General features: G+C 42.2%; 2 protein-coding genes and 1 long non-coding RNA gene across 6 annotated transcripts in view; 2 read left to right on the top strand and 1 right to left on the bottom strand.

The window, feature by feature from the left end:
* Window positions 1-7,256, top strand: part of LOC128880186 (sorting nexin-27) — a 20,776-nt gene extending 13,520 nt beyond the window's left edge. The window contains exons 2-8 of one of the 3 annotated variants that reach the window (XM_054129983.1): window positions 989-1,126; window positions 1,818-2,042; window positions 2,117-2,427; window positions 2,498-2,736; window positions 3,461-3,742; window positions 4,171-4,282; window positions 4,525-7,256. In XM_054129983.1, coding sequence (XP_053985958.1) covers window positions 989-1,126; window positions 1,818-2,042; window positions 2,117-2,427; window positions 2,498-2,736; window positions 3,461-3,742; window positions 4,171-4,239 — 1,264 coding nt within the window. In that variant the 3' untranslated portion in view covers window positions 4,240-4,282; window positions 4,525-7,256. Of the gene's footprint in view, window positions 1-92; window positions 921-988; window positions 1,127-1,817; window positions 2,043-2,116; window positions 2,428-2,497; window positions 2,737-3,460; window positions 3,743-4,170 lie in introns of those variants that run through there. The other 2 variants (XM_054129985.1, XM_054129982.1) reach the window with 2 other exon arrangements.
* Window positions 5,260-7,836, bottom strand: LOC128880190 (uncharacterized). The gene is made up of 2 exons (XR_008457775.1): window positions 7,697-7,836; window positions 5,260-7,638 (listed from the first exon to the last, which is right to left on the bottom strand). It is a non-coding gene; the product is annotated as an uncharacterized LOC128880190 (long non-coding RNA).
* A 306-nt stretch (window positions 7,837-8,142) lies between these two features.
* LOC128880184 (myogenesis-regulating glycosidase) overlaps window positions 8,143-11,009 on the top strand; it is a 14,265-nt gene continuing 11,398 nt past the window's right edge. For both annotated transcript variants that reach the window (XM_054129977.1, XM_054129976.1), the window contains exon 1: window positions 8,143-8,335. In XM_054129977.1, the coding sequence (XP_053985952.1) occupies window positions 8,291-8,335 (45 nt within the window). In that variant the 5' untranslated portion in view covers window positions 8,143-8,290. The remainder of the gene's footprint in view (window positions 8,336-11,009) is intronic.

Genomic DNA, 11,009 nt, shown 5'->3' with positions numbered 1-11,009 from the left:
CGATGGCATTTATTCTGAGGAGCAATTATAGCAATTATTGTTTGATTATAATGTTATTAGAAAATTATTTATTAACTATTTATTAATTATTGTATAAACATATACCTAAAGTCCACAAAGGAATTCATAAATCTTGTTTATCCGTCATAAGCTTGTATATTACGTATCGCTGCTCTTCGGAAATTAATTCCGACCGGTACAATAGCCATGGGTAAATTTAATACGACCGCAAAGGGTTAAAAAAAATTCTCCAAGCGCAAACTGTCGCGCTAAATAATGTTAACGTCGAGTAAGGATTACCATACCGCTCGTTGGAGTTCGTATTTTCCGACACTTGTCTCGCAGAGATAAACGAGACGAAAAAGGCGATAATTAAAGTAAAGTAAAAACCGTCGACGAGTATCAACAAAGATATCGCGACGATCCGAGGGCCGCGACGGTCTCGAACGCGGCGCGTTTTATCTCTGCAACCTCTTTCGCTCCGGAATCAAAGATAACAGAAGAAAAGGCTCGGTGGGGAAGCGATAGGCAAAACGTGTAATGTATTCAGCTCGCGTTTGCTTTGGAACGCGGATCGTGAATTTAGTCGTGGCTCCGTTCGCGTCCAATAACAACGTTCTTCCTTTCACGCCTCGGAGTTGAAAACTCACTCGCGCAAGGCTGGCTACCTGTTCCCCTTCGTTTCTTTCGCGAAAGTATCGATCGGACGCAAAATCTCACCCGGTCCCGCTGGAATAGGAAGTTTCCACTCTTTTCGCGTCGGTGGCCATTGCGCGATCGGTCGACCGACCGATACCACCGTCGAAATCTCGCCACGACATGTTGTCGTGCTACGTGACCGCGGTGCAATGCGAGTGGTTGGGGAACCGTGGTCGTCGCGGCTCGAACGTGGATTCGAGGCTCAAGGCGATCGCAGCCGGGTAAACGAGGATCCGGTCTATCGTCCACGTGGCTTGTTTCGGCGAATAAAACCTGCTGTCTATTGCAGGAACAACGTGAACGTCGAGGGAGCCACCCACAAGCAGGTAGTGGACTTAATCAAGTCCGGAGGCGACGTCTTAACGCTCACCGTTATCTCCGTCACGCCGCAGGAGGCCGAAAGATTGGAACCGTTCGAGGATCTCAGGTAAATTGCAATTCTATTACATCGGATAATTAAATAATTTCTGGAAATAAAAATATAACCGAGTTAAAACTCCAGTGAAACGTATGAAATAATCTCTAGCTAATTTATGGGAATACTCAACAGCTTTCTATGTATATGTATATGTATATGTATATGTATATGTATATGTATATGTATAAAGAAATAATTTCTATTAGGTTGTCCCAAAAGATTCTTTCGCTTTATTAATAAGTAACACGTGCACAATATTATATTGGGTTGTCCGGAAAGTACATGCCTATTTTTAAGAAAAATTCAAAGACATATTTGAATTTTGATGTATATTTATTGAATTATACATGTACTATCTTATTCCACGACCTTTCCACCTGTTAAGGAATGTAGATATGTTATTTGTTTTCAGCCATTCGGATATATTCAGACCTGTACCGCCTACTAAAAATCGTCATGGCCTTTCCAGACTGGCCGATATGTTTTACGCTATATTACCGAATTGTGCACCATTCATTTCGCTCCATTACTGTTACAACATGAATATCTATGAAATTAGATCGTCCATTTATATAAACACGATCACATAAAATAATCGAGTGCAACTCGCGAAAGAAAGTTTCGGGACAACCTACTACTTAGATTGCATTATTAAAGTTAATCTAGAAATTCGGTATTTTATTATTCACTTATCTTCTAGTTACGCATCCGTGGACTACAGCGAGAAACGATCCCTGCCCATCAGCGTCCCGGATTACCACGTACGCGAGAGGAAGCACGAGCGCTATGTCGTCTTCAACGTCCACATGGCAGGCAGACATTTGTGCTCCAGGCGTTACCGAGAGTTCGCCGCCTTGCACGTGGCTCTGAAAAAGGAATTCATCGGCTTCAACTTTCCCAAGTTACCAGGGAAATGGCCATTCCAGTACGTATTCCGCTTTAATGTAATCTTCGGTTCGGAACGGTACGCTGGTAACGAATACGACTTTATTTTTGCAGACTGAGCGAGCAGCAACTCGACGCTCGAAGACGCGGTTTGGAGCAGTACCTGGAGAAAGTGTGCGCCGTGCGCGTAATCGCGGAGAGCGACGCCATGCAAGATTTCCTCACCGACAGACTCGAGGAGGACGGTGATCAGGGGCCGGCTGTAGATCTCAAGGTACTCCTGCCGGACCGCGAGGTTGTCACCGTCACGGTTGCCAAAGCTGCTTCCGTGAAGGACGTGTACGATGCCGTTTGCAGCCGAGTAGGCTTGGACGCGGAAACGGCGAAATACTTTTACCTGTTCGAAATCGTCGAGTACAATTTCGGTAGGTAGAGAACGACGGGTTCAATGATAATTTTTTTTTTTTTTTACGTAACGTCGCTCGTTTCTTTCAGAACGGAAGTTGCAACCTCACGAGCACCCTCACACTTTGTACATTCAGAACTATTCGACCGCCAGTGCGACGTGTCTCGCGATAAGGAGGTGGCTTTTCAATGTACATAGACCACTCGGTGAGCAAGCGTTAACGTGGATATTCTGGCAGACCGTTGACGAAGTCAACAGAGGCCACATCACGGCCGGTGAACGATTGTATCAGTTGAAGGCTTTACAGGATGCGTCGAGGAAACACGAGGTGAGTTGGAAAACATTCGCGGACGAATTCGCTACTTAGTATGGGCCTTCAATTACCCCTTAACACTTTATTTACCGGGAGCCTATTCATAGGCCTTTTAATTGCAGTATTTAGCTATTGGAAACAGACTTGGCTCTCAACGTACCCAATAACAGTATGGCGGAATTACTGTCAGCCTAGATTGGCATATGCTACTGTAGGAAATTCTTTTTTTAATTAAAGACCGTCTCTAAATAGCCCGGTAGATAAAGTGTGAATCTTTTGCACTCGAGGCCTTTTTTTCTGGTATCTACCAGTAACTCGAATGCTAAGCTTAGATTGACTTGGAAGATGTAGCCGGATTCCTGATCGCAAACTAATTTGAGATTTTACTGACCTTTACTGCACTGACAAGTATTTTATTGACACTTCGAGTTCCAAAGAAATGAAACGTAAACTAGAGTCGCCTCTCGAGTGCAAAGGGTTAATATAGACACACTCATAGCGAATCGTAATGTCAAAGCTCGTACAAGTAGCCGGATTCGTGATCACAAACTAATTTGAGATTTTACTGACCTTTACTGCACTGACAAGTATTTTATTGACACTTCGAGTTCCAAAGAAATGAAACGTAAACTAGAGTCACCTCTCGAGTGCAAAGGGTTAATATAGACACACTCATAGCGAATCGTAATGTCGAAGCTCGTACGAGTATCAATTCCATCTGTTTGTCTTGTACTCGCAGTACCTAAAACTGGCGAAAGAATTGAGCGGTTACGGCGACATCGTGTTCCCTCACTGCGTGTGCGACTCGAGGAAGGAAGGGCACGTCGTCGCCGCCGTGGGAGCAGCGGCGTTCAAGCTGCACGCGGCGAAGGAGGACGGTACTTTGGAATCTCAGGTCGTTGAATTTCAATGGAACACTATCACCCGGTGGGAGGTGGACGAGGAAGGAATGGCATTCTGCTTCCAATATACGCGCCAGGACAATCGTCCGCCGCGTTGGCTTAAGGTCTTCACACCTTACGTAAGTGTTTTATTCAAATCTTTTTACGAAAATTGTTTCTAAACGACGTATTCTTACACGGAGTGAGTCAGCGTAAACTACCGCATTAAATAACTTCTTTATCTTTTATCTTAGAAGGTTAATAACAAGGAGCTGTATTTTTCTATTCGTTACACTGCCTCTTTTCAAGATAAAAATGAACGACTTACTCGAGTCGTTAATTTCGAGCTAATCGACCTGTATCTGCTACTTAAATATGTACATACAAGTATTCAACCGCAGTAGTTACCAATCAATCGATTCAAAAAGAAGTTTCACACGTCGGTGTGTTGCGTGCGTTTACTCTTGTGTGGTGTTTTTTTTTCTTTTTTTTTTTTTTAAGCATTGCAACAGTTTAATCGAACTGTTTCGCGCTATTTACGCTCGAACGATGAACGTTCTGTTCGCAGTACACGTTCCTGTCAGACTGTTTTGATCGAATAGCCGAGGAAGCGAAGTGGGACGATCCTGGCGAATGACGTAACGTCCGACGCTAAAAATGTGTTTGGTGCATAATACGAGGTATACCGTACCGTTTCATCGAACGTTTCACTCACGGCTGTCTTTGTAGCCCGAAGTTTAGAACTACGTTTTTTAAGGCGACCGCAAAGATCAGTAAGACACCTAATCATATCAGTCTCTCGCTTGATCAGCTTCGCAACGCGTCCCGTGTCAATCGTTTGTGTGAATCATTTGCAACGTTGCATCGTTATACGAACGCGAACCTCGTGCCGCTGTAAAAATCAACAATTTTCTTTTTCAAGGAAATGCGGAGAGATAGCAAACGCCACCACCAGTCCCGCGTAGACGTATCGTCGTCTCTTTAGCCGATAATCTTTCTACCATAGAAAACCTCGATACTTTAGCTTACGGTTGATCCACGAATCGCTGAAAGACATAAGAGAATTACGTTAGTCTCCGCTCTCCAGGGTAAGATGTTGCAATATCACGCCAGCCTTTAGACGAATCTATCCTCTGGCCTATCACTCGTTCCGCGTACCGCGTAATTCGTTCTCGCGCAAGAGAATCGTCGAATTACGAGACGTTCCTCTCTACTAGCCTAATAGATATCGCAGACTTTCGTTCGTTAAATCCGTACGAGTGAATGAACTTAAGCAAGAAGTATTAACGATATAGTTTAAGCCGGTTGCTTTCCTTTCGCGCAGGCTCTCCGCGCATTTACATACCGAAGACGGTTCCGAGCATTTCAGTTTCGTCGTTTCGCATAGTTCCGACGCACCGTGAAATAGAGATTCGAAGGATACCGGGAATTACTTCTCCCAGGAGATATATTTATATTATTATACAAAGGCAGCGATACAAAGGTGAATTGTTCTCGATCCGAATACGCGTTACCGTGTCGCTATTGTGTATAAATCGTGAATACGATTAGCGCTCTGAACGAACACGCGATCCGATTCGAAAAGTAAACCGTAGCTGTGAATAGTCGAAACCTTAACGCGCTGTTCCACCGTTGTCGAAGAATTTATGAAAACGTACTTCATCTTGGTCGTATCGTACGAATAACGTTCGTAAATTAATAACTGATAACGAGGTTAATCGAAGAGGAAAAGTATCGGATGGAGGAGGAGAGCGTTAAGATGATACGAATATAAGACTTAAAAACGAAATAGGTTGATCGAAAAAACACCAGGTAGAATGCCATAATGAAGAAGAAACAAAAAAAAAAAGTAATAAATAATACTCAGTGACATTGTTGAGAGAGATATTAATAATAGGAAACGAAATGAATATATGAATAATTTTAGCGTCTTTAATATCGGCGGGAACGCCGATAAACTTTTAAAGTATCTTGGCCTGCTCGTCGTGGTTTACGGGTCGAGACAGCGAATCCTTCGAAACGAAACTTCTTCCGCATTTATTACGTCGTTTCGCCCCCTTGTTTTCTGCGTCACCCTTTCCGATGGCTTCGCAACTGAACGTCGCTCGTTTCAAACGATTCGCTCGCCCAACAACGAGAGAAGCCTCGGCAGATAATAAGTATAGAGATAGATGTATAACTATCGTTAATGTTTTTAAACTTTATTCGGAATGAGTCGTGCGTGAGATTTTCGAGACAGCCAAGGTCGAATGGCAAGAACGAAGGGTACGTTAACGGAGAGGTGTAAAAATAATAAAAATGTTGGCTTGCTCGACACGAATCACCCGACGTGTATAATATTCAAAGACGATGGCGAACGAAACGAAGAGAAAAAAAAGATTATTCCCGAAAGCGTACAACGATCGAAAGTTCTTGTTATTTTTGCATCGGTTTAACGGACGATAACGACCCCCGATTCTTGTTCCGTGAATAATTTGGGAATTGTGCAAGATGACCTGTGAGCTATCCTTGAATTCGAACGAATAAAGGTAGACCTTCGGTTGCTTGAGGTTTGGAATAAAATCGTATTTACGATGCTTCGAGCTCCACCTAGGTTTAAGTGTTGAAGTGTTCGTCCCTTTGTTAGCGTTTGCGTTTTCGCCGAGAATCACTACGAAAGAAAAAGAATGAAACGTTTATCCACAGAAAGCGGCATCGGTATTAGTCTCTTAGTGTTCCTGAGTTTGCAGTCGGCAAAATCAGCGCACACCAAGCGTCGAACAAGTATTAAAATACTGCGGATATGTTCTAGCCGAAGGTCGCGTTGATTGGCGGAAAGAAGCAGCCGTGAAATTGTCATGACTTTTTGCGATGTATTGTATTATTCCATTAATCGATGAAGTAATTACATAATTAATTTAACGCTAAGTGTCTCGAGATGCCGGAGTAGGTACGCGTTCGTGGCTAGAATATTTTTGACGAAGTTACATTGTTACAAGTACATTGAGTAGGTCTCGATGGTGTGTAGAATATTTTCGAACGAAATTAGGCTGAATCGTAGAAACGAAATACGTCCAAATTCCAACAGTGGTTTACCTCGGAAGAAAGGAAGTTTATATCGGTAATTTCTCATCGGCATTCGTCGTTTTCGCGTGTATACAATATTTATAACGAGTATTTATTAACGTCTTATCGTTCGCAAAATCGGCCATTCGATATGGTCGACGCGTGGATCTTTAGTTATTTATTGTCGTTCGATAGTATTTTTGTATCGAAAGAGATATTTACGTGTCCCGAAGAAAAGTTGGTTTCGTTTAGGTTAACGAATTTCCGATAGTCGGGCGATAGGACGATTAATTATTAATTACTTCATTAATTAACACGTTAAATAATTCTGTCTAATTGGATGACGAATTAGGTAGTATAATTTAATTATTGTTATAGTAAGACCATATCATTACAGTTAACTCCATAGAAGTTAATTAAACTATTATGTATAATCGTAGCCTGTAATAACAAGTGCTCCAGTTTATCATCCGATATCAGTTCGCGACGTTTGCTGTAAAACTGGTATTTCGAATTAGCGGCGGTAATCGATATATATATATTTTTTTTTCCCTTTCTTTTCGACTCATCTACTTCAAAATCGGAGAAAAATAAAAGAAGTGCAGAGAACTTACGTCTGTCTTATTTCTCTCTCGATAGTCCGAGAAAAGAATCTCTGTTACGTTCGCATCCTTCTTTTTCTGCGGCCGAGTCGATAAATCCGTAACCGTTCTACGATGCCCGTTGAATCGTTACTCGTCTATAATTTTACTGATTTCATACCGATTTCGTGTTCTGCTCGGCACACAATGTCGCTTACGTAATAAATTATGTCGTGCTTCGTTTTTTTTTACGCATTGTATAACAAGCTCGTCCCAGGAAACGAATAGTTCCATATATATTTCTCTCTGAATGATACTTGGCTTTTCTTGCTGTTCCAGACCGTAACGGGTTTTGATTACATTCGTCAAGCGACACCGACAACCATACTTTCCTATCGAAGAGTATCAACCTTCTCCGCCAAGATCACCAACTCCGCTTGATAATAAAGACCTTGGCCATCCGAGAACCTTCTCCTACATCAAAACGAACGGTCGACCTTTTGTTCCAACATCGCCGTCAAAGGACCTCCTTATCGCACCACCGAAACAACCTTCTCCGAAATCACAATAACCAAGACCCGACAACCGTCTCCTCCTTGGACAGTATAAACACTCTTCCCCGAGATAATGAACCGCATCGATGTCCCCCCCGGACACCGCGATCGGCGTAAACACGCTCACGCGCTCCGATTTGGTCACTCACGGGATTTATCGATATCGGTCGTCCACGGATGGAGAGGGACGTATCTTGTATGTATACAAATGTGCGGTCTCGGTCCCGCTGGTATAAGTAAACGCGTGCAAATCGGTAGCCTGCGTGTACGGATCGCGCCGGCGCTCGCGCGAGCACGTTACCGATACATTGAACGCGGTTCTCTGAAGATATCGCTAAGTGGTCGCCGATACAAGGAACAGAAGATCAGTCTAAAACCACCTGTCTTGGACGGTGGAGGCTCCGTCCTCTGATTCTATCGACGGTAATCGGTAGTTGTAAAATCCAGTGAAGAAACCGGGAATCGCCTGCCACCGGATCGACTAGTTCTGAAAAGTTGAACGAGCACGATGGAGAGATTAAAGAGGAAACGGAGAAAACCTGACAGCCAGAAGGTAGGTGAAGCGTTCCTTTTCGCGTTTCTTCCTCGTTATCATCGCATCGATTCGTACAAGATTAATATTTTTTTTAACAAGCAGCTACAAGACAAGAAAAGACGCCCGAACGAAAGGGTCCCGTACCTTGCGACTGCGTTCCGTCCTGCGTAGAATTTTTTAGTAGATTATCGAGGGATTCGCAAACGCGTTACTCGACAGAACTCGTTCTGAATTCGGAGAGGCCGTTTCGATTCCATTTTTGAAACATGGACAAAAATCTCGCGAATACTGTTTGCACGGATAAATCATCATTACATAACGCGGCATCGCTCAACAATTGACGCGTTGATTCTCACCGTAACAAAGTTATATTCTATTTTCACGAGCCGGTTGCAAATAGTACTCGCTAATTAACCGACCGAGCGTGTTTCGTCGCCTTAAAAGAATCGCACGATAACACGTTATCGATGAAACCACACGCTTCACGTTTTATTAGGGGTGCGTCGGTTACACCTTCGGGTGCTTCGTCCGTTGTATAGTTGACTGTCGTATCTCGTGGTTTGAAAACTAGTTAAAAACTAGTAGAATCTGTTTCGAAACAATCTACCGTTTGTGTAGTTATACTGACGAGACCAGGCTTATCTTGGTAATTGAAGAAAGATAGTAACATTTTTCTACATAGTTTAATTGCAGGTTCTTCCGATTTATCGAGTCGCCTACTTCTGCCCGTGCCGTTGTCTCTCTCGTCGCCGGGCCCAACAGAAAGGACCACACTTTTTGGCGGCACGCGTCCCGAGATTAAAGCCTATCACGAACACGTTAGGTCTCGTAGAAATAACTTGTTCTTCCGTCCGAGGTCGATCCGATCGTTTCCACATCTATTAACCCAATTTCTCGGAAAACTTGTGACTCTGTATGCAAACGACACTCACATGCTAGTGAGATCATCGGCGTCAATTTTCCTCGTTGTTTCGCCTTAGAATCAGTGAAACTACGAAATCCCCGGGATTCAAACAGCGCCGTTAGGCGGGAAACAATGGCGCCTATTGACGAGAGCGTCGTTCGGAACGCGAACGATCTTTTGACGCTGGTATCCGAAGCTTTTGTAACGCGACGTTTGTCGCGTTCGTTCGACTGGAAATTGTCGCGATATTTTAAAACAAAATTTCAGGAGGAATAAAGGAGGAATCCTTCACGGCGAATGGAGCGCTTCGAATTCTCGTTCGAATTATTTTCTTCCGCGCAGATAATCGTTACCTTATCGAGCGCCAACAAAAGTCCGCCTAGGCAAACGTTTCGTTTGTTAATCGCGAGATTTAAACCGGGACGCCTTTGCGCGGTTCCAACCGCTTTAATCGCTTTATTGTCCCGGTTGTTTGAAACTTTGTTCGTTGCTCCGTCGAGTGTAAACAAGATAGGAGCCTCTCGATAATGCCTGCTCGGATCGAATGTAGGTGTATGCACGTTTTCTAAGTGCACCAAAGGTGTCGTAAATCGTTAATTCCTCGGATGGTGGGTTTAATCCGATAAGTTGACGTTCTTATTCGAGTTCTGTTCTACCAAACGCGTGATCGGATTCAAAATCTTGCACAGTGCGGCACTTGAATGAGGATTTTGGGGCAAAAATAAAAGATCGATTAGAATGTGCTAATAATTCATATTTTTAGGGCGGAAATTGTTTCAATCGTGTCAACTAAAATTATTTGAGTATCGTTAGGAAAATATAGTAATTATGACAAGAGAGATATTAAATTTTATAATAATGGAAGAAGGGAATGTTAATGTTAACAGAACGGCGAGAAATAATTTTACAGTAAAAATAAAATACAATTAATGAAAATACGAAAAACAATTATTGATTAATTAAGGATAGGTTTCGCTAATGAAATGATACATACATAGCATTCGGTGTAGTAGTTTCTCGCAAAAACAAATTATATAGCGTTGTATTACAACAACTTTTTTTTTATACGTAACCATACAAATTACATGATAATTTGAACCGTTTTTATTTAATTACATTTTAAAGAAAAATTTTGTAAGTTGCGAACCAAAGTTGTACATACCTTTGGTAATATTTTCCATATTTAACAAACAGTGTAACAAACAGTATTTGAAAGAAAATCAATGAAAATAAAAAACGAATTACACACGAGAATATTGATTTTTAGTTGGTACGTTACAATAAACAAATCCCTGTAAATAATCCTATGTTGATTTCTAATGGTACTATTTTCACATTCGCGTTCCTTATTTAGTGAACGATGATATTATTGCGTAATTAGATAAACATTGAACCTGGAACCGTTTTTTATTTTTGTCCATTGAATACCGCACTGTGGCTAGTTCATAAAATTATGTCATCTCGAGGTCGAGCCGAACGTAGGGTATCGATTATCAATCGCTAATCTGGAATTAGAGTTAACCATCGGAGCAGAAAACGTATTTGCATACGCGACACGCAAGGCACTATCAGTTTTCGTTACGTAATAGATTGTGCACATGTCGAATTGTCGGTTCGATTTTTCTTCGACCGATCGATCAAGTATAAAACGCGACGATGATTTAGTTCTACAGGACCGACTCACCTTTCGTCGGGCTAACTAATATAACAATCTATGATAGAATACAAAAAACTAATGTATATACTCTCTCCATGAAAATACTGTCTGAGTAGGTTAGGAATAGCATT

This window comes from Hylaeus volcanicus, chromosome 7 (assembly GCF_026283585.1).
Source record: "Hylaeus volcanicus isolate JK05 chromosome 7, UHH_iyHylVolc1.0_haploid, whole genome shotgun sequence".
Taxonomy (NCBI): domain Eukaryota; kingdom Metazoa; phylum Arthropoda; class Insecta; order Hymenoptera; family Colletidae; genus Hylaeus; species Hylaeus volcanicus.
This window is presented reverse-complemented; position numbering and strand designations above follow the sequence as displayed.